The sequence below is a fragment of the Microtus pennsylvanicus genome, chromosome 7 (genome assembly GCF_037038515.1).
Source record: "Microtus pennsylvanicus isolate mMicPen1 chromosome 7, mMicPen1.hap1, whole genome shotgun sequence".
Lineage (NCBI taxonomy): Eukaryota > Metazoa > Chordata > Mammalia > Rodentia > Cricetidae > Microtus > Microtus pennsylvanicus.
The window spans coordinates 9,092,681-9,116,015 of NC_134585.1; the positions used below are offsets into that span (position 1 = coordinate 9,092,681).

At 50.9% G+C, this 23,335-nt stretch overlaps 2 protein-coding genes across 6 annotated transcripts in view; one reads left to right on the forward strand and one right to left on the reverse strand.

The window, feature by feature from the left end:
* Positions 1-23,335, reverse strand: part of Tspear (thrombospondin type laminin G domain and EAR repeats) — a 159,851-nt gene that overhangs the window by 109,148 nt on the left and 27,368 nt on the right. The gene's annotated exons all lie outside the window — the stretch shown is intronic.
* LOC142853644 (uncharacterized) lies at positions 4,342-5,172 on the forward strand. 5 transcript variants are annotated; one of them, XM_075978834.1, is made up of 3 exons: positions 4,342-4,507; positions 4,598-4,781; positions 4,863-5,172. In XM_075978834.1, exons 1-3 carry the CDS (start codon positions 4,342-4,344, stop codon positions 5,170-5,172), a joined length of 660 nt encoding a protein of 219 aa, XP_075834949.1. The 5 variants fall into 5 exon arrangements, with proteins under 5 accessions (XP_075834949.1, XP_075834945.1, XP_075834946.1 ...); XM_075978830.1 differs by having other exon boundaries at positions 4,342-4,517; positions 4,569-5,172; XM_075978831.1 differs by having other exon boundaries at positions 4,342-4,517; positions 4,584-5,172.

Genomic DNA, 23,335 nt, shown 5'->3' on the forward strand with positions numbered 1-23,335 from the left:
GGAGCCACGGGCCATTATTAGGTCCCAGTGCTGATAGCCCTGTCTCTTCACCTTAACTAGGGCATTGTCTGAGAGCATAGAGCCCATGGTCACAGACCCTTCCGGCTGAGGGTTAACCTGAAGTTGAGCCTGATGGAAACAGGGCAGCAAAGCCAGGTTCAGGGCACGAAGGATGGCTGTGGGTACCTGGGATCTTCGGCTGGCTGTGCCTATTCTGAAGAAGAGCAACCAAGAAGGATGTTGCCCCTAGCCCAGCAAGGAACAGACAAGCCACCTCCCACTGAGTCTCCTATAATGGGGTCACTTCAGAAGAGTGACCAAGTGACTGGGACCCTTGCCACACACCTATTGCCAGTGAGAGACTTGGCCATAGTCAGAGCAGAAAGAAGCTCAGTCAATCAGATGGCAACAAGCAGCCCAGGGAAATACTGGAGCCAGGACAGCACCTCAAGATACATAGCAGGTGCCTGAAGCCTTGGACGGGGCTGAGCACCAGCCTGAGGGTCTTCCAGCCCCCCAGCCACCTCCAAGGAAGCTAGACACAGACGATTAACTGTGTATAAACATGAACAGCTACAACAATGTGCCATAATCAAAATAATACTAAAAGCCTTCATTGTTTATTTCTGCAATTTTTCATTTTCTAGTTTTCAGACTCTGGAAAGAGAAACAGGTAGACACAAGGGGTCGTGGACCAAGAGCAGGTTTTCATCCTGGAGAATAAGGATGGGCAGGGAGAAAGGGAAAGGTATGAGGGAGGGGGAAGACACCTAGAGGTCTGTAGGTGGGGGTCTTGCCAACAGGGTGCATGGCGGACGGAGGGTGCCATGCAGCTGACGTGAAGGGCGCATACGGGAGATTGCTGTTGAGATGCAGATTGGGACAGCTGGAAACCCAGGTGGGGAAGGCAGGAGCCAGAATCAGGAATTAGGGAGGGCAGCTGGGAATGGACGGGAACACTCAGCCTGTAAGATGAGAAGCTTCCTGAAGTTGAAGTGATGTGTGAGACTGGAGCTGAGGACAGTCTCATGGTGCTGTGGAGATGGGGCCTGGCCACAGAAGTGGTACAAGTGTCTAGAAAGAGGTGGGGTCACCAGAAGAGCAATCCAGTCACAAGCCCAAGGCGATGACACACTTCTGGGATGTGGCAGCAAAAGGATCAGGAGTTTGTGGCAAACCTTGGCTATATAGTGAGGCCAGCCTGGGCTACGGGAGCTACTGTCTCAAAAAGAAAACGTTGCAGGTACAGCCCCCACCCCTCCTGCTCCCAGCAACCTGAGGGAATGCCCAGCCACCCCATAGAAGGAAGGCCAGCCCTCTCTGCACAGCTATTAGATGACCAGTTCTACCATGGGGGCCTCAGACACTGATCTACAGGAGACAACAGACATGACTAATTGAAGTCACAGTACCTCTGTCTACCTGGCAGTGACCACATGTGTTAAGGGAACTCTTTCAGCCAATAGCCTTTTAGATACCTGCCCATTTGGGGCATGGTCGTAGGTACTAAAAGCGCAGATGAAAAGCCTTTTTCTGCTGGGTTTGGTTCCCAGCTTCCAGTGGACACAGAGGACTGCATATGGCTAGTCACTACCCTTACGTGAGTTTGGTCCCCAAATAAATAAACTCCATTCCAGGCTATTGTGGAACTCTTTAATGCGCCTACATTTGGTGCCCAATTTTTTTCATAAAGAGTGGCTGGTGGGGTAGCCCTCACCCAAAACCCCAGTCTTGGGGAGCCGGGATGGGCGAGTTCGAGGTCAACCTTCACAGTGAGATGCTACATGAGTACAGCCCCTTAAGCAGGAGGGGGATAAAGCTGAACCGAATCACACAGACTGCCAGAAGCTTACACTGCTGGGAACAGCAAGCGCCACAGGTGGAAGGGCAACACCAAACCACGGCAGAGAAGCTGCGGAATGAAAGCACTAACTCAAGGAGCCGCGCAGACACTTTAGAAACAAATTTTGAAGGAGGAGGGAATTCAAGTGGAGGCAGTGATAAGAGGACCCCACTTGAGAGGCCAGCCTGGACTATAGAGACCCTGATACTCCCAACCCCAAAATAATACATAAATAAATAACAGTGAGCTAATCTAGCTGGTCTTCTAAATGGACCGAGGGAACTTTAGAGCAAATATAATGTAATAAACATATCAAATGGGATCAAGAGTGAGCGCATGGGTTGGGGAGGTTTTAATGTTAGGTACACCAGGACAGCATGGGACTCACACAATGAAGATTTTGGTCTGATTCTTCAGACATGGGCTCAGGTGGTTCTAAAGGAAGACCTTTACCACAACATTTACAACATTCTGGGGCTGGAGTGAAGCCATGGGGTTTCTGAATTGATCTAGTAAGACTGCTGGATCCCTGGTGCTAAAATCAGAGGGGAGAAGCAGGCAGAGGGGACAGACAGAGGGACAGAGGGACAGATGGATAGATGGAGAGAACATGATAGAAGGTAAGAGACTCAGTAAATGTCAGTATTTTCCATTGTACCAGCCACTGTGGACACTCTTTAAAAACTTCAGGTCGCCCTGTGGCCCAGAGTCCATCCATGGACACGTGGAGGAGACACCTATACCCACCCCACACACATACCCTCAGCCACCGCAGCCAAGTGGTGGAGCATCAGACGAATGGGCTCAGTCTTTAACAAGAAGGAGATCCCAGCATTGGTGACAACAAGGGAATCTGGAGGACATTCCACACAGTGAAATAACCCAGGCACACACAGCCCCATCTCTCCACCGTTCAAAGTCTACACTGTCAGCTCACAATGGATGGACCCAAAGCACAAGCATTAAATGGCCTATTGGTCCAATCCGGAAACTGATGAACACATCCTGAGTGGGGTCTAGCAGTCTGGGGACCAGAGGAGAGAGAGCTTGGAAACTCAAGCAGACTTGCTGGAGTCACGGGGACATTACATTTGCATTCCAAGACAAAACCACGCCTCTGTGAAATTGAAGAGAAAATGGCTCTAAGACATTAAACATTGGTAACTCAGCATAAGGATGAACAGACTCCAGTGACAGAAAGTGCGTGGAAACAAAACCAGGATGATCTTGCAAAGAGTATGAAGGATAAAGATGAGGAAAATGGGAGGATCAAGACACACTGAAGACTCACACCAGAAGGAACGGTGTCCAGAGTGGCCAAAGGGAAAGCCAGGAAAGGAGAAATGGGTTTTAGGATAATCCCGAGATGAGATGTCACACTGCAAGCCTCAACACATAGCAAAGCAACACACAGCCTGGAAATAGATATTGGCATCCTAGAATAAGAAGGAAGAAAGAAAACAACAGAAGTTGAAAGTCAGGGAACTCTAGGTGTCTCTGCTCAAGGACACAGGCACGAGGATAACAGGCATTGTTACCTGGGCTTGGAGGAACACTGGGCCAAACCCAGACTTTTTGTTTGTTTGACTGGTTATTTTGATTTTTGAGACAGGGTTTCTTTGTGTAGCCCTGACTGTCCTGAAATTCACTCTGTAGACCATGCTGGCCTTGAACTCACAGAGATCCACCTGCCTCTGCCTCCCGATTGCTGGGATTAAAGGCGTGCGCCACCACCACCCAGTTCCAAGCTCAGAATTCTATACCCAGTCAGACTATCCTGGCACGGGTGGGCAGGCCAGGAGTTTCTGAACTGTGGCCACTGCAGGATGTGGAGTCTCTGGTCTTGGAACCACAGCAAAACAAAAACACAAAAAGCTCAGCGTATCCCTGGAAATGCTGAGAGTCTCAGAAGGAGGACCAGGCACCGCATAGAGAAGATGCCACCCTGCCCAAGCACAGTCTCCCTCACAATACACACACAGTCTCCTGTCAACAAGCCCCTGAGTCAACTGTGTTGTATACAACTTGCATCTTGCTAACATTTTGAGAGGGTGGGGGAGCTGTCATTAAGCCCCCGGGTGAGTTGTATTATGTAAGATATGTGTGTTTTTATTTTGTCTATGTTTTTAAAATGTTTAAAACAACAACAATAATGATAGGTCCCAGCCGCTCAGGCATAGGATGACAACCCCAGACCCTGTTGCCATGGAGCCCTGCTCACCTCACAAAATCTCTCAGGAGAAGTGGCCTCAAACGATTCCCAGGCTTTCAGCTGAGTCAAAACAAACACAAACACAGGTGAGGCGTGCACACCTCAGATGACCGCCGCTAATGAGGGGGCTCCAGCCAACCAGTAAGCAGGAAGGGAAGCCCGAGAAGTTCCTCACCTGGACAACACCAGCCCAGAGTGCTATAAAAGCTGAGAGCAGCCCCTCACACATACACACTCACACTCTCACACTTACACACTCACACAGCTCTTACCAGACCTGCCCGCCATGGCCACCTCCACCATGTCCGTCTGCTCCAGCGACCTGAGCTACGACAGCCGGGTCTGCCTGCCCGGTTCCTGTGATTCTTGTACTGACTCCTCCTGGCAGGTGGATGACTGCCCAGAGAGCTGCTGTGAGCCTAGCTGCTGTGCCCCCAGCTGCTGTGTCCCCAGCTGTTGCCAGTCCAGCTGCTGCCAGCCTAGCTGCTGTGTCCCAAGCTGCTGTGCCCCCAGCTGCTGTGCTCCCAGCTGCTGTGCCCCAGCCCCCTGCCTGACCCTCATCTGCACCCCAGTGAGCTGTGGGTCCAGCCCCTGCTGCCAATCTGCCTGCAGCAGCTGCTGCACACCCTCATGCTGCCAGCAGTCTAGCTGCCAGCCCTCATGCTGCACCTCCTCACCTTGTTGTGTGACTCTTTGCTGCAAGCCTGTCTGCTGCACCCCCTGCTGCCAGTCTTCCTGCGCACCCTCATGCTGCCAGCAGTCTAGCTGCCAGCCAGCTTGCTGCACTTGCTCCCCCTGCCAGCCCTCCTGTGTGACCCTGTGCTGCAAGCCTGTCTGCTGCACACCCATCTGCTCTGGATCCTCCTCATGCTGCCAATCCTCCTGCTGTGTGCCTGTCTGCTGCAAGCCTATCTGCTGCAAGCCCTGCTCCAGCGTGTCCCTGCTCTGCCGCCCTGTGTGCAGACCTGCCTGCTGTGTGCCCAGCTCCTCCTGCTGTGCCTCCTCTTGCCAGCCCAGCTGCTGCAAGCCCTGCTCCAGCATGTCCCTGATCTGCCGCCCTGCCTGCTCCAGCCAGGCCTGCTGTGGTCTCTCCTCTGGCCAGAAGTCCAGCTGCTGAGAAGCTGGATCTCTCTGCCTTTACGGGCTACATCTTTATTCTTAAGCGATTCTCCACTCTCGGGAGCCCCTAGAAGTTACCTGGGGCCACCAGAGTCGTCTCACTATGGATTGGGGGCTACATAGCTGCTGCCCTATTGGGTTTGAGGGTGCCACCTAGCCCCTCCCCCCACAAATCCCTCTGTGACATAGAAAGCAGCCCCAGGAGCCCGTTCTTTTGACCGTGTACTTATACCAGAGGTGACAGGTTCACTGCTGTGTTCAATAAAGTGTTCATATCAGGACGCGTGAGCTGGCTGTGTGCATTTTCTGGAATGTTCTGGGTCTTCATATCCAGGCTACCATGGCCCTGGGTGCCTTTCCCTGTAAGTCCAGGAAGAGTCTCCTACACCAAGTCAGGACACTGAGACAGAACCCGAGGCACGTGTGTCTTTCCAGAAGTCTCTCAATATGGCTGCAGCCCGAGAACACATGCGGAGGGGCCAAGGGCTTCCATCAGGAGACCATGATAAGAGGTTCCCACCATGCCTGCCTCAGATCATGAGAGTGTGAGGATCATCCCCTACTGTGGCAACACTGGTCACATCTGAGTTTAAGGCCAGGCTGAGGAGGGACAAGGCAAAAAGACATCATGAGTCACCCCCAAGATGGTGAGGAGGACAAGGTGGGGCTCCCTGTGGACCCACTAATGTTGGAGAGTCGAGTGAGCAACATTCGGACCAGCCAGGAAATTTGGCAACAGGAGAAGACTCCTCTGCAGGCTGTGAAGACAAGTTCCATCCTACCCCAGCTGAACTCCTCCACCCAAGTGGAGTTGAGTAGAACCCAAGGGAAGGATCTCTGAACAAGGTGGTGTTAGATTAATCTTTTTGAGCCACCATGTGGTTGCTGGGAATTGAACTCAGGACCTTTGGAAGAGCAGGCAATGCTCTTAACTGCTGAGCCATCTCTCCAGCCCCCTAGAATAATCTTTTTGAACACTGTGCAAAAGTGTATCTCTCTCCTTCCTCACCTGCCTAAGGCACCTTCTGATTGGTTTAACAAACAGCTGAATGACCAATAGCTGGTCAGGAGAGGTTAGGCAGGACTTCCCAGCAGAGATAGAAACTCTGGGAAAGAATCCAAGGCGGGAAGATTTACCACCCACACTCAGAGGAAGTCGGACATATGGTACCAAGGAGAGGTAATGAGTCATGTGGCAGAATGTTGATTAATATAAATGGGTTAATTTGAGTTATAAGAGCAAGTTGGGAACAAGCCTAAGCTAAGGTTTACCTTTCATAATTAATAAAAAGTCTCCATGTCGTTATTCAGGAGCTGGCAGTCCAGAGAAAGTCTGGCTATACGGTGGGGCTAAATTCTAAATTTGAAGTCACATTGTTCCTGCTTGCTGGGTCTCTTCACATCCCGCAGCCATCACTTGGTTTTTAAATACTCCGAAGAGAATGATCATCCCCTGGGTACAGGGAGAAAGACCTTGTGGCTGCATAGCCCAGCTTTCTGGTGTGTGATAAAATGCCTGAGGGAATCGGTGTAGAGACAGGAAAGGTTGGCTTGGGCTCACGGTTTCATCTGTGATCCGTCACTGTGATCTTATCGTTGCTTCGGGGCCTATGGCAAGGCCTGTGAGAATGAGAAACCAGTGAGAGAGGAAGGAGCGGGTGTCCAGGCCGCTTCAAGGGACATCCCCAATGGCCCGATGTTCTCCTATTAGGCCCATTAGTCTATAGACTGTACCAGCTCCCAGTGTACCACAGGCTGGGACCACACACATGCCTTCAGCACACAGCCCTTAGAGACGATCCAGCCAAATGGTCATCAGGCCTCTCTCTCTCTCTCTCTCTCTCTCTCTCTCTCTCTCTCTCTCTCTCTCTCTCTCTGTGTGTGTGTGTGTGTGTGTGTGTGTGTGTGTGTGTGTGTAGCCCTGGCTGGAACTTGCTCTGTAGACCAGGCTGGCCTCTCTAAGGGACAGCATGAAAAGGACTAGACAGACTGCCAGAGTGTGACCCACCCCCACTGACTCTTGTTGAGAGAGAGTAGAACCAAAGGGGCAAGGAGGACCCTGGGTAGTTAAGTGCAGGCATAGGCAAGGCCTCATCTGGAGGCTCCAGGGGAGAATGGTGGTGGGGATCTCTTCAACTTCAATTTCCACCTACACCTGCTGTGCAGAGCCAGTCCCTCGGTGTCCTGCCACATGCTCCAGCCATCCCCCTGCCTCACTCAGATGTTATCCCCGTGGTGACATCAGGCCTCTGCAAACCCCATGGAGACTGCCCCTCTGTGAAGTCTCCCGGCCCTGTGAGGACACAGACATAGGGTGTAGGAACAGGGGCTATTACTCTGCCCTGAATAAAGGCTTTCTTCATTCATCTTTACAAAAAGGAGGATGGGTAGGAGTGGTGGGGGTTCAAGTTAAATTCTTGGACTGAAGGGACTTCAGGACTACAGCTTGCTGCTAAGTAGAGACCAGCAATCACCTTCAGGGACCCAAGATGCTACTGTGCACACATGGGCATACACACACACCACTTCACAGGAGCAAAGTAGGCCAAATGAGAGCCACTGGGATACAACAGCCCAGTGTAAGGCAGAACATCAGAGAGAGATGACCCTCCGGTGGTTACCCTGCTGCCGGTCTGGGCCCTGAGTCCCTCTGTTGAATCTTTAAGAATCTCGGGGACAATCCTGAGCAGTGTGGAAACCTGAAGTGAAGTACAGCACAGACACGGGATGCCTACTACAGATGTTTATAATATTTTCGCTGCCGGCTGTTAAGGGCTGAAGGGTGTGGGGCAATCGTCTGCTTTGCTCAGGGCTCTTGTGGCCCTGGCGGCCTTGTTGCTGTGACTTCGCTGTTGTTGGGAGGTCTACATGGAGCTGTAAGTAATAGCCCGGTGGAAATGCAGTCATGCAGCTGTTCCCATCTCTCAGCTGGGATGGCTCCAGAGGTCCCAGGCACAGTAATGGGCTAGATGACTGCAGGGGAGGAGCTGCAGAGCAAAGTGGGTAGGAAAGCTGACAGCATCTGAGGAGTAGCAGGTCACAGGAGCACACAATGGCCCTGCAGCTCACGGCATATATCAGGCTGCCTGACAGGGGAGAGGCACAGAGAATTCCAGACAGAAAGGAGCACCCTGCATACAGGCCTGCATATCAGGGCCACAGTGGGGCTGGGAGACAGCAACAGCTTCTGCAGTCCTGGGGTTGGCAACAGTTGTGGGGACACAGTACAAGGAAACAGGGCCGGAAGTCACTCATTCCCATGGCTAAAAGTTTCCCAGGATTTCTGAGATTGCACAGTTGTATTTGCTGAAGGGACAAAGGAGCCTCTGCATCAATCATTACACAATAGGGTTGGGTGGGGTTGTATTGTCCACGAGACAGGATCTAGCATCATGACAAGCATGCCTGGGAGGGTTTGTCTTGACTACAATAACTGACCGGGCAGACCAGTCCACAGCTGGAGGCGCCATTCTCTGGGCTGTGTAAGTGGAGAAAGCTGCTGGGCGGCAGCCACATTCATCCTCTCTGCTTTCTCAGACCAGCTGCTTCCTGCTCCTGCTCGCTTGGCTTGCCCACCAGGAGGGACTATACCTGAAACTATGAGCCCGAATAAACCCTTTCTTTATTAAGTTGCTTCTGCCGAGTGTTTTGTCACAGCAACGGAAGAGAAACTAAGACAGGGAGCTAATTTTGTGTTAAGGGGTGATGGCAAACATCTTAAACTTGCTTGTAACCTGCCATTATGGTCTGAACACAGCCAACAACATATACACACACAGGCACGCCGCTGACAATAAAATTTTATTTATAAAGACAGGAAGGAGGCCAAATATAGCCCCTAGATCCTAGTTCCCCACCTCTATGGTAAAGTTTGCATTTTACAATGGAAAGTCAGAATAAGTAATAAAAAGCCTTCATTGATAGTATGAGATGAGAAAGAACAGAACCCTGACCTCAGTCTAGCCAGCGCCGCTGTGGGCTCAATAATGGCCCAAGAAACAGCAGCACAAAATGCATGAAAGCCAAACCAGAACATCCTGTTTGTGGAAGGAGAAGTTGACCTCAAAGCCAAGGTTGTTTATGAGGATCATAACTCAGGAAGACGCACCCCGGAATAACAAGTCACTGAGGAACAAGTGACAGAAACATCACGCAGAAGACCAGCTGCATTATGGGTAGCTGGGACATAGGGCTGGGTATAAAAGCCACCCCAGGAAGGAACACCAGACATTCTCACCCTCCTCCAGACCAGCGAGCATCTGCCACCATGTGCCACACCAGCTGCTCCTCAGGCTGCCAGCCCTCCTGCTGCGTGTCCAGCCCCTGCCAGTCATCCTGTGTGCCCTTGAGCTGCAGGCCTGCTATCTGCATTCCTGTGAGATGCCAAGTGGCCTGCTGTGTGCCCGTGAGCTGTAGACCCACTGTGTGCATGGCTCCCTCCTGCCAGTCCTCTGTGTGTGTGCCTGTGAGCTGCCGGCCTGTCTGCGTGACCTCCTCCTGTCAATCATCCGGGTGCTGCCAGCCCTCCTGTCCCACCCTGGTCTGCAGACCTGTCACCTGTAGCACGCCCACCTGCTGCTGACCAGTGTCTCCAAACCAGCTAGTGCCAGATGGAACACATCTGTCCCTCCCAACACCTGTCATCTGTGAGGCAGGCCGGACGCATGCCCAGCCCACCCAGGAACTGTGGAGAGAGGGTACAGAAGAAGAATTCTGTTTCTCCCTGCCCAAGCCCAACCCCCAGGGATGTCCTGACTCCTAGTGTCCCTCTCCAGCCCTGTGTGTCAAATAAATCGCTTTCCCATCCAACTTGTGTTCTCTTTCATCCCCACATACTTTCCAGGTTCCCACTGCATAGCTTTGACTGTCCTGGAGCTCACTATGCACACCAGGCTGACCTTGACCTTGCAGATATTCACCTTCCTTTGCCTCCCAAGAAAGAGTCTATCTACTTTTTAGAAAAGATTTACTTTTATATGTATGAGTGTTCTGCCTACATACATGTCTGTGTGCCACATGAATGCATTGCCTGTGGAGGCCAGAAGAGGGTTCTGATGTAGGGTGAAAAGGAACAAGGAAACAAAACGCAAGGCACTCTGGGATGCTAGATCGGCATCTGGGGATGAAAGTGTATAATTACCATGCCCAGAAGGAACGAGACCATTCTGAGATACTCATTCATGTGTCACTCTGGTTATCTGTCCCATGGAAACAAGATAACCAAGGGAACTAGAATTCCCTGGGAGTTCCTCGCTAGGAAATAAAAGGCTGAAGCCTGGGGCCAGCCACATGGGAACTTGTCTCCTAGAAAGAGACCTCATGCAGACAACTGGTCACACCATCTTCTGAGATGGCTGAAGCTGAGATAATGAGGGTGTACCACAGTGAGCAGGACTCTTAATTATATGTACCCCTTGTCTTGTAACTAAACCATACCCTCATATAAGGACCTGGAAAATGGACTTGGGGGAGTCGTTGTATCTCTCTTTCTTTCCAGTGTGGCCACATTGAATCAGTCTCCTTTTTCTCTGATTTATACTATTATTTGTTTGTTTCATTGGCTCATCAAGAATGGCAGCCACATCTGAATTATTGGGGCTACAAGGGCCAGGCTCTGACCTATAATAACCCTGATAATAAGTAGTGTCATGGAAAGGAAGAGGAGAGGAGAGGTGGGGTGGAGAGAGGGAGGGCAAGGAAGAGAGGAGCAGAGCTGGTGTGGAGGAAGGAGGGGACACAGGAAGGGAGAAAAGGAGAGGGACAGAAGGAGGAGGGAGACGGGGAGAGGAGAGGAGAGGAGAGGAGAGGAGAGGAGAGGGAAGTAAAGGGGAGGGGAGGGGAGGGACAGGAGGGGGAGGGAGACAGGAGGGGAGAGAACGGAGGGGAGAGGAGAGGAGAAGGGAGGGGAGGGGAGGAGAGGAGAGAAGAGAGGGGAGGAGGAACTAGACAGAAGAAACAGACAAAGAAGTAACATCTAAGAAAAGCTCCACAGAAATAAAACCATGTAAAACACAGAGATACCCTCCTGTGTGACTTTTCCTAGGAGATATGAAGGTCTCCTCTCCTTAGGCAGGACCCTGATGACAAGTCAAAGAAATTATCTTCCCAGTCCAGCTGGGTGAACCAGTGAGTTTACCGGGGCTGTCTGAAGGAGCATGGGCAACCAACGGGCAGTACACTACTGAAGAGTCTACTCTTAGCAGTAGCTAACTGCTTACACAGCCTCAGGGAGGGGAGGAGTTTCCTGCGCCATCCTGAGTCCTCCCATGTTCCACAAGGAATGTTAACTGACCCAAGCTTGTAAGGCTCTCGTGCAGGCAATCCCAGCTGCTCTGGTTCCAGGATGGCAACTGTGTGTTATCCTTAGAGGGCAGCATGCCACAACACCCCAAATAGGATGCAGCTTCCTCAACACCCCAAATAGGATGCAGCTTCCTCAACACCCCAAATAGGATGCAGCTTCCTCAACACCCCAAATAGGATGCAGCTTCCTCAACACCCCAAATAGGATGCATCTTTTTCAAAACAAAGAATAAAACATGGATGGATGCACCTTGTTTAATATGTGACTGTCAAAACCCAACAGTAATGAGGAAGATGTGAACTCACAGATTAAACCACATGCCATCAACACAGAAGCAAAGGCAAGGATTACATCAGACATCTGGTGAGAGTCACATGCTCTAACTGCTGAGGAGAAGCCATCCCACCCTGAGGAAATGATGGTGTCCTTCCATAGTGGAATAATAGAGATCAGCACTTCACTGTCTGTAGATGGGCACCATCAGAAATGGCTTCCGGCCAAGGACGATACAAGGAGAGAAACTGGAATCCACATGAGGGAACTGTAGAGAGAACACTGTGGAGAAAAGGGTGCTCGAAGCCATCAGGGGCACACTTGCCACAGAGGACAGGGACAGAGCTGGCAGCAGCAGGAGCAAGCAGAGTGGGCAGCACTTGAAGAACAATGCGTGGTCGCCAGGACATGGACTGGGCTCCCAGAAACTCTCACTTCCACAAGCAGAGAGAAAAGGCCTCTGCCAGTGACAGATACGCCAAAGGAAACTCAACAGACTGCTGTCGAGATATTGAGGAAATAGCACTCAGGAGGCCCACAGGAATGGAGGCCTTAGAAGTTGGCAACAGTTGGGAAAAGTTAGAGCCCTGGACAAACACGGCAGGTAAATGGAAGCATTCTGATCTTCTCTACAAGGAGAACAGAGAGGCATCAGCCCAGGCCACACAAAGGCTCCAGCTGAAATCTTACAGCCCATCAGGAGAAATGAATGCCATGAGATCCATGACCCAAGGAAGGAAATGAAAGTTAGAAAAAAAATGGTATCAATGTAAATGCAAGTGGGAAGGGCTGTACAGGAAGTCTACAGGGTACAGGAAGTCTACACGGTACAGGAAGTCTGGAGGCCACCAAGCCTAATTTAAATCCCTAGGATTCGCATGGTGAAGAGAACCAACACCTGTAAGCTATCCTCTGACCTACACATGTGTCATAGCTTATGTACACACACACACACACACACATGTACACACACAGATACACACACACAAGCACACACACATGCATGCAAACAGGAACACATGTGCACACGCACATACGCACACATGTGCACATGCACACAAACACACATATACTAAAATGTAATTCTTTTGAAGGGAGTAAGAAAGGAATAACAAAGGAAATCAGAAGTAAATTGAAATACATCAGCAATTACAATAAAAATAAATAGATTAGACTCTCCAATTAAAAACAGAGACTGTGTGTTTGCTTCAAACCCTGCTTTATGTTATCATTAGGCTAATTTTGCCCTTTGCCTGTTTTGTAATAAAGTTGTATTGGCTCCTTGTCCACAGGTTGCCTTGTACTGGCTGATGTTCCTATAGCAGATCCAAGTATTTGTGACAGAGCCGAGACAGAACCCGGGACTTTAATATAGTTACTTAATGAACATTCATTGAACAGTTTGTCAAGCCTTGGTTTTAAAGTATAAAGAATAAAAATGTTGAAAGTAAATTAAGGAAAATGCACCCAGCAAATCCTAACAAAAAATTCCCACGTGATTCAGTAAGGTAAAATATTCAGAAAGGTAAAAAGAATTATTTCTAATAAAGAACTCAGGGCAGGATGCTGGCCAGCCTCATGGGGCCACTTCTGAGGACAGGAACACCGTAAACCTTGGACAGCTGGGGAAACTTCTAAACCCAACTGGACCCCGGAAGAAGACTCGGAAGATGGTTCTCTCCGCCCTGAAGATGCGACAGTCCTCAGCCACTGGGTGCCACGAAGTTAAAGCCTCACAACTGCAAAGTCTGCTGATGCCAAAGAGCACAGGTCCCAAGACACAGCGGAAGAGGAATGGACGGCTCCGTTCTGACACGGGTTCCATCCCAGCGGCAGACATGGGGCACATCAACTTTAAATATACATGAGACGAAGCTGAGAGTTCCCAAGGAGTTCTTATGCTTTTGTTTTTATTCCCTGCTTATGTGAATCTAGCTTTACATGCCGCTTCTTTATCGTGTAATTAGATTTTTCTCCTGTCAGTTTCTCTCACATCCTAGGATTCTTTCTTTTTTCCTTCATTTATTTAACATTGTTGAATCTTTTCTTCCCCTTTCCTTGCATTGCTTTTTCTAAAATTTCATTTATTTTCATTACTTTTACCTTAGCCCATTTTAACTCAATAACTTACTTTACTTATTTTGGCCATTTTCTTCCTTGTGGTCATTGGTGCTACAGTCACTGACTCCTCTCACAGGCTTAGGTGTCCTGGCTTGACTGGTGGTCCCTGTGCTAATGTCCCTGTCTTTCTAGACCTTCACAGTGACTGCTCCTGGTCAGTTAGAACCCTGACAGGGTCCAGGAGAGCTCCTGTGTCATGTGCACGCATGTGCTGTGTTGCCTGAGGGCAGCCTGTGAGTTGTCTGGATGAAGAACTGTGTCCACTGGAGGAAATAAAGCCCCTGGAAGAAAGTGGGAAATGGGCTTGGCAGAAACACAGCCTCAGGGCCCTCCCAAGGCCCAATGCACCAATCACAAGCTCCATGTTGCTAGGACAGGGCACAAGAAACCCCAGGGCCCAGGGCAGGGTTGGCACTGCTGGGAGAGCAAGGCATAGGAGCTCCAGACACAGACCACTGGGGGGCACTGAGTGAGTGACATTCTCAGACCCTATCCAAATGAGATGAAAAGGTGAGGGTGGGGTGCTCATCCACCTCACCTGGACAGCCCCACCCCGGCTGCTTCCCACACCTGTGGCCAACCCCACCATGGGGCAGCCACTACAGAAGTCTAGGTGACCTGCTCCTGCCCACTCCCTGGCAACAGGGTCTACAAGTTGCATCCACCGTAGTGCCCCAGTTAGATTTGGAGCATCAAGATTATGTCTGTCAAATCCCATGCACTGCTCAGACCCTTTCAGGCCAGGATGGCTGTTTCTTCATCTCCTTCCTCACTCAAAAACAAAACAAAAACACACACAAAAACAAAACAAAACAAAAAAACAAACAAACAAACCTATACTCCCTGTCTGGACCTTTCCCTCAAAACAAGTATATGTGTCTGAATCTCAAACCCTACCTTTCTTCTGATTCCTTCTGCTGCCTAGAAACTGTCCTTCGGGGAGTACTTCTGTCACAGTGCAGTATGGAAGAGACCTGCGGGCCCATGCTGGGGAGGAAGGGCTGATGAGGCCACCACCCTGCACTCTGAGCAGGGCAGAGGGTCTCAGAGGCACTGACCCCCTCGTGTCTGAATCCAGATTCACCTGTCTGGGGGGGAGGTGTGGAGCAGATGTCCGTGTGTGAGCGCGTAGGTCATAAGGGCTCAGAGGTGTCTGTGAGCTCATGCATGCGTATCTGGAGTTGCTAGGAATACATGAGCGCATGCGTGTACTAGATAGGTTCCGAGGGAACATAACTATGTCTCTAGCATGTGTCTGTGTGCCTGAGGGCATGGGTATTCAGTTCACATGAGCATATGCACGTGTGTGTGTGTGTGTGTGTGTGTGTGTGTGTGTGTGTGTGTGTGTGTGTGTGTGATGAAGGAATGGTACATGTAAACGTGTGTGCACATTCAGGGCAGTGACTCTCTAACATCTAGCTCTAACATCTAACATTCTGGCTCAGTTTCACGCAGCCCCAATTTAAACCACACACTGGTCACAGACCTTCTTGGCTACTGATTCATAAGCCATTTCTGCTTGCTACTCATCACCAACCTGCAGCATGGGAGAAATGGCTGTAATCCAGGGCAGCCAGCAGCGGGAGCTCCAGGAGGGCAGGGCAGGACAGAGCCGCAGGCGCAGCAGACTCTGCAGCCAAAGGCATGCCCATCCCTGGGAGCCTCCGCATGAGCTTCTCCCTGCAGTCTACATGAGAGGAGGCTGCACGTTAGAGACAGGAGACTGCCGCCAGTGCACATGGAGGAATAAGCTCAGACATCGCCGACAAAGCCTTGAAGCACACGGAGCACAGATTCAGCTCTACTCTACAGACGGACGAGTGAAGCCCACATGGCTGCAGCCAGGGATGATGTGAGCACCCACTGCCCATGCAGCCCCTGCTGCAGGGGACCGGAAAGGGAGCACAAAGGACGGAACTACGAGGGACAGCGAGTCTGTGACAGGGGCCACATTCTCCTGGGCCACCACAGGAACTACTTCATCAGGCCATGTCCTCTACCAATCTCTACCTCCTGAGTCACAGTGACGCTGGATCAGAGAAAGCATTGGCCTATGCCCTTTCAGATCACCTAGAGAGTCAGGAATCAGGGCAGACACGCACAGCTGATTAGAAAATGCAGCTTTATTTGACACACAGGTTAGAGAGGCACTCTGCATGCAAGACATCCTCCAAAGAAGGACAGGGCAGGGGTAGCTGGTTCATTCTTCCGCATCCTCTTTCCAGTTCCAGGGTGCAGTGAATGTGTTTCCCACCTGCCTCCTGTTGAATCCATGGCCAAGAATGGGATTGGACAGGACGGAGTACGCATCTTCATGGAGGCAGGTGGTTTGCAGACACTGGTCAGCAGCAGGTGGGAGTGCTACAGGTAACAGGTCTGCAGACCAGGGTGGGGCAGGAGGGCTGGCAGCACCCGGATGACTGACAGGAGGAGGTCACACAGACAGGCCGGCAGCTCACAGGCACACACACAGAGGACTGGCAGGAGGGAGCCATGCACACAGTGGGTCTACAGCTCACGGGCACACAGCAGGCCGCCTGGTATCTCACAGGAATGTAGATAACAGGCCTGCAGCAGGAGGGCTGGCAGGGGCTGGACACGCAGCAGGAGGGCTGGCAGGGGCTGGACACGCAGCAGGAGGGCTGGCAGGGGCTGGACACGCAGCAGGAGGGCTGGCAGCCTGAGGAGCAGCTGGTGTGGCACATGGTGGAAGCTGGCTGGTCTGGAGGAGGGTGAAGATGTATGGAGCCCCTGTCCAGGGCAGCTTTTATACCCAACTCAGTGACTCGACCACCTAGGATACAGCTTTGTGTTTGTGTTTGCTTCCTGTCCTGTCCCCAGTGCTAGCCTTGCTTTTGTTTCTGTTTTTGTTTGTGCTCAGCCGGATAATGGATGATTACATCTCTTCTAAGTTCCTGGAGAAGGCATTAGGGCAAAGAGTAAACACCAACTCCATTAGCTCCATAGCAGGCATCTGGGACTCATGGTGGATACATCTGGGCTTCAACAACTTTGGGTAGTCCCATCCCTCCGCCTCTGCTTTCTGAACTACACGCAGTCTCTTTCTTAGGCAGGTTCCACTCCATGCCTGAAGTTTTTGGTGGTGGACATCCCAGAGTCCTTACACCTCCAACATCTTGGGGTCTCTATTGAAACTTAGGTTTCACCTTTACAATTTCACACACATGTTTTTCAGTAGACCTAAGGTACCCAACCCTGCCACACAGTCTGAACTCAGAGGTGTTCTGGAACCTTGTGGCAAGGCTTCATAAGCCGGCAACTCTTGGAGTCTGCAAGCCTAGAACACCATGTAAGGATGTTGCCATGTTCTTCAAGATAGAATGTAGCCCTCCTTTACCATAGCTGGCAAGGCCTCAGTGATGTGGGATTTCCCTCTGTATTCTGTGATTACCTATAGCAGTGCAAAACTTAGGTAGGCAGAGAAAACAAAACTGAATGCTTGAAGAAAGGCAGAATCAGTGAGAAACCATGGAGCCACTGGAGACAGATGCTGGTTGGAATCTTGCCGATAAGCCACAGCCACGTTGTGATACACAGATTAATAGAAATGGGTTAAATTAATATATAAGAGTTAGCCAATAAGAAGCTAGAGCTAAGCCAAGCAGTGATTTAAATAATACAGTTTCTGTGTGGTTATTTTGATTCTGGGTGGACAGGAAGAATAAGCGACCTCCTCTTACACCTCAGTGTGCCTTAGCTGGAGAACCTGGGGATAAATTCCCTGGGCAGTTGTTCTGGAACAGGGAAAGCCTTGAGTACATTTTCAGTTCGGGAGTTTTCTCCTTGTAAACAAATTTGCATTTTCACAGGTTTGAGGAGGGGGGTCTTGCTGTAGGGGTCCTTAAATTCTTTTTCAGCGTCAAATGCAAGGTTTCTCTCTAATGGTGCTAATCACCTCAGGAATCATGCTTTCTCCACACACTCAGCTGGTCTACAACTGTAAACTGGCTCCTCTCCTCATCCACCTGCACATTCTCATAGCATCTGCTCGTCTCACTGTAGACCATCTGAGAGCGAGCAGTCAGACGCCACAGCCTGAATGCTGAGCTGTCTGAGAACCCTCTATAAAATGCCTTAGCCCATGAGCTTTCAATTCCACTTCACTTAGAGACGTTTGGACAGGGGTTTTGTTTTGTTTTTTGGCTGACTCACCCACAAATGACTTTTTAGCACAGTTCCTGGTGAGTTCATATTCTGCTCTGAAGCCACACAAGCCATCTCTAGTGCTGTCTTTTATTGGAATTCTACTCTTGCATCCTCCTATAGGATGGCCCGTTCAGCCCTGCACCCAGCACTGGAGAGCTGCTTTAGCTCACAGCTCCAAACCCCTCTCCGTCCCTCCCACTAGCCAGCTCTAAAGGACTGTGAACCACATGACAGGACTCCACTGGCTGGTGCTGGAGGATTGTGAGAATAGCTGGAATTCATTCCCAGGATGGCCTTTATTCATAGGCCAGTGGCCCAACAATCCAGAACACAGATGGTCTTCTTTGCATATTCAGTTTTTGTCTTGGTGTTTTCTGGTTGCTATGGCAAAATGACTCGGGAAAACAGCTTAAGAAGGAAGGGTGTATTTTGGCTCACGGTGTGAGGGGATACAATCTAGATGGCAGGGAACACATGGTGGCACGAGGGAGGTGACTGGGCATATTGCATGGTGTGCTCCCCTGTTTTTCCTTTTATTAAATCCATGACCCCAATTCAGGGTGGCATCTGTGGCAGTTTGAATGAGAAATGCTCCCCCACAGGCTCAGGCCTTTAACACTTGGTGTCCAGCTGATGGCGCTCTTTCGAGAGATTGTGGGGAGGCACAGCCTTGCAAGAGGAAGTGTGTCATTGGGGCGGGCTTCACGTGTTGAAAGCCTTGTGCCCCTTCTGGTTTGCTCTCTCTGCTTCCTGCTTGCATTTGGAATTCTCAGCTTGCTGCTCCTGCCACCATGCCTGCCTGCTGCCACACTTTCCTGTTGTGATGGACATTTAGCCATCAGAACTGCAAACCAAAAGAAACCTGCCCTTCGCTAGGTTCTCTGGGTCTTGTGTTCTGTTGCAATAGCAGTAGAGTAACGAATACAAGGGTCTTCCTTCCCTCGGTGAAAGTTCTCTGCAAATACCTTCACAGACATGCCACAGATGTGTCCCTTAGAAGGGCCTAACTTTAGTAAAGGTGACATTGAAGATTTACTGTCGCAATGAGAAGAAAGTGTCAGACTCTGGGCTTCTTATGTGTGTCTGAGTGGGACATGTCTGCACATGACTGTATTACCGTGTGTGACCCATGCCACTCAGAAATGCCCTGTAAACACCTGCCCCTTCTTCTATCACAGCTCCAGGAACACCCAACCACCGTGTACCACACAAGCTGATCCAGAATCCTGTCAGCCTGCACTGCTTCTCTATGCTGTACTCCTGTTGCTTTCCACCCAAACTGGGGCAATGAGGCTTTCTACTGCCATGAAGTCAATGTGTGCCCCGATGAGACAGCCCCTGTGTGGCTGCCGTCTGTAAGCAGGCCTGCTGCATGTCTGGCTGATGCATGCAGGTGTTCTCCACACTAAAGAGCTGCACGCCTTTCACATTCATGAGCTTCCCTGCTCCAGGTGCTTCCACCCCCTGTCCCACCCTGATCTTCAGGACCCTCACCCAAGGCATCATTGTTTTCTACTGACCCCTGCTATAGAATATGTCAAATACTGGACCTGTCTCTAGTATTATCTCCAAATTGTTATTATTCCTTGTTACCTCCAAAGCCCAGGGAAGAACTGTCCCTCCTGGCCAACACTCCATCATAATCCTGTTGAATTAGGAAGACTCTCACCTCTCCCCAAACTTCCTGCATGGTTGGGCAGAGGCATCTCCCTAAATCTTCTCTCTTATTCTCTATCCTCCCTTCCTCATGACTTTTGGGAGAATTGGTACTGCCCCCTAAAATGTCCGGCCGTAACATCCATTCCTGTTTTTCTCACATTCTGAACTTGATTCCTAGGGTTTACTTCTTGGGGTACATGCAAACCACAGAAGGAGCCTGGGACAGGCCTCAGGGCCCATTCCGGGGAGGGAAGGTTTGGAGGTTCATCTTCACTGTCGACCTGACTGGGTTTAGAATCAGCCAGGAGACAGAAGCACATCTCAAGGCATGTCTGTGCAGGTGTTTCATGGAGGATGAACTGAGAAGGGAGACCCTACTTGAATGAGGCAACACACATTCCATGGGCTAGGATCCTGGGAGAACAAATAAGGAGAAAGCCAGCAAAGTGCCAACAATCTTATGTCTGTTTAATTGTCCCCCATGGTGTGAACCACTCCACTCCACTGTGACGGACTGAACACTAAAGCACTAAGTTCTTCTCCCTCTTCTGTCGTTCTGCTGGGTGACTCACCACAGCACTGCAGAGCTAATGAATACAGAGCCTCTATGAGGAGAAGGTGTGAAGCTGCTATAACTAATCTCGTCAGGGGGTCTCTCGGGCCTTTGTCACAGGTTTGTGGACAGAATTTGCCAGAGTTCAGAGAGGTGAAGCACAGAAGCCCTAGAAAGCAGTAAGCAGAGCTTGAGCGGGAGCCCTCGTGGGGTCTCAGAAGACAAGAACATCACTGGGATTCAGACAGGAAGGAAGCCTGAGCCCAGGAGGTTCCATGTGGGAACAGGGACTCTGCTGGGAGCTAGACTCAAGGTCATTCGTGTATAATCTGGCAGAGAACAATGAGTGCCTTTTTCCTGTGTCCAGAACTTTAGGGATATTGAGAATAATGGGGACTGGTCCCATGTCTGCCTAGTTTCATCAAAAGCTCGGATTTTTTATTTGTTTGCTTGTTTATTTTTCTGAGACAGGGTTTCTCTCTGTAACCCTGGCTGTCCTGGAACTTACTCTGTAGACCAGGCTGGCATGGAACTCAGAGATCTGCCTGCCTCTGTTTCCTGAGTGCTGGGATTCACACACCGCCACGCCCTACTCCAAAGCTCAGATTTATACCACACCATAGTCGCAGATCACCTTGACTGTTGAGCTATAAAACTATACTAACAACTCGCCTCTCTGCAACAGAAAGAAAGCAGCTGTAGCCCAGGACAGCCAGCAGTCAGCTCTGGAAGAGACTGAGCGAGATGAAGCCACGGGCACAGCAGACACTGACCAGGCTCCTTGTCCATCCCTGGGAGCCACCATGGGAACTGCTCACAACAGCCTGTAGGAGGCCAGAAGTAAGGATGCACACCAGAAATGAGAGACTGTTACCAGTGTGCATAGAGGGAGTAACCCCAGGTCATAGACAGCACTGACAAACACTTAAAAATACATGTCCGGGCACATGGGGCACAGATTGGACTCCACTCATTGACAGACGGGCGATGCCCACATGACTGCAGCAGCCACGGCCCCAAGAAGTCAGCAGAACATGATGATGCTTTCAAGTTTCTAAGGTGGAAGTGCTGTGTGTTTATTAGGTTATAATTGATCGCCAGCCAATTAAAGATGGGCACATGCGCACCACTGAAGGGGAGGGGTTACAGGGTCAATCACACTGTATAACTAAGATTCAAATACCCAAAAAGTGCCCTGTAAAAGTCACCAGGACCCAGGATACAAGACAGCACTAGAGAGAGAAACAAGCCAAGAACAATCAGAATGTCGGCTACAGATGCCCTGGACAGGAACTGAGGGAGGGGGGGTAGGATGCAGCGAAGACAGTGAGTTCACCTCAGGGCTGCACACTCATGCACACAGGAATGCCAGGGACCTGTTGACATCTGCACAACCTGGCCATGTCCTTCACCCCATCTCGTCTCCCAAAGATTTGTAGAGAACATTTATGAACCTGACATAGCCTTTCTGATACAAGAGTGAGGAAGATAGACATGAAACAGTGCAGCTGAGCTCAAAAAAACTGGTTTATTTAGCACACAGGGTTAGAGAAGGCCCTGCAGCCAGGACATCCATCAGAAGTCAGTGGGAGGTGACACAGATCTTGCTTCTGCATTCTCTTCTCCCCCAAGTGTCAGGTTGGGAAAGGTATTTTCCCACCTGCTGCACACACAAACCTGAGGTCAAGTAGAAAAGGTTTTGATGACACAGGTGTGTCCCATCTTCATGGAGGCAAGGGGTTTGCAGACACTGGTCAGCAGCAGGAGGGTCTGCAGACCAGGGTGGGACAGGAGGGCTGGCAGCACCCGGATGACTGGCAGGAGGAGGTCACACAGACAGGCCGGCAGCTCACAGGCACACACACAGAGGACTGGCAGGAGGGAGTCATGCACACAGTGGGTCTACAGCTCACGGGCACACAGCAGGCAGCCTGGTATCTCACAGGAATGCAGATAACAGGCCTGCAGCAGGAGGGCTGGCAGGGGCTGGACACACAGCAGGAGGGCTGGCAGGGGCTGGACACGCAGCAGGAGGGCTGGCAGCCTGAGGAGCAGCTGGTGTGGCACATGGTGGCAGAGGCTGGCTGGTCTGGAGGAGGGTGAAGATGTCTGGAGCTCCTGCCACAGTAGCTTTTATACCCAGCTCAATGGCCCAACTACCCAGAATGCAGCTGCTCTTCCTCATTTGCTTCCTTTGTCCTCCCAGGCTGGCTTTGTTGTTGGCTATGTTCCTGTTTTGTTTGTCCTCAGCTTCACAGCTAATTATACCTGCTCCAGCTCCTGCTGGGCCTGAGTCCCACCCATCCTCCCCTGGGGCCTTCTGGATTCTGCCAAGTTCCATCACTTCCTGGTTTTCTCACACGAGATCCCAGAGATCCAGGCATCCAGATGTTCTCCCTGCAGGATGACAGGCCTTACATACCCACGGAGATCACATTTCTCTCAGGGTTAGGAAGGGCTTGCAGAATGTGGGAGGCTGAACACAGGGAGAGCCCTCCCATGAGCCTCAGCTGGAGTCAGAGAGCAGACAGAAGCAGGCATGGAGAGCAGCTCGCTCTTCCAGTGTGTCTCTGTGTGTGTGTCTGTGTGTGTGTGTGCACATGCATGCATATGTGCACACGGGGTTCAGAGTTTCGGTATGTGTGTGTGCTAGTCTAAATATGCACATAACCACATATGTGTGTTCAGGACTGTATGCCCAGTGTGACCATATGCCACCAAAGCCTGTTCTCTTTTTCTATCCAGGACTTACCCAGTTCCAGCCACCTTTACCACATGAACTGCTCCTTGGGCCACCTGCTGTCTGTCCCATTCCTCTGTGCTGCCCCATCCCTGCCCGCTGCCCTCCCAAGGCTGTGAGAACATGGACGCCCCCATGTGGCTGTGTTGAGATGGACCCTATGCCCAGTGTCTGTCTCCTTCCAGCTGGCCTGTAAGCTGCCAGTCCCCGGGGCGCTGCTAGCCCTCCTGCCCTGCTCACTCCCGCTGGTCCCTCCCTTGGCGCTCCTCGGCCTACTGCTGGTCTCTCGTCTCCAGGCCCTCTAACTCTGGACTTGCTGTTGTAGTTGTGAGCCCAGGTGAGCG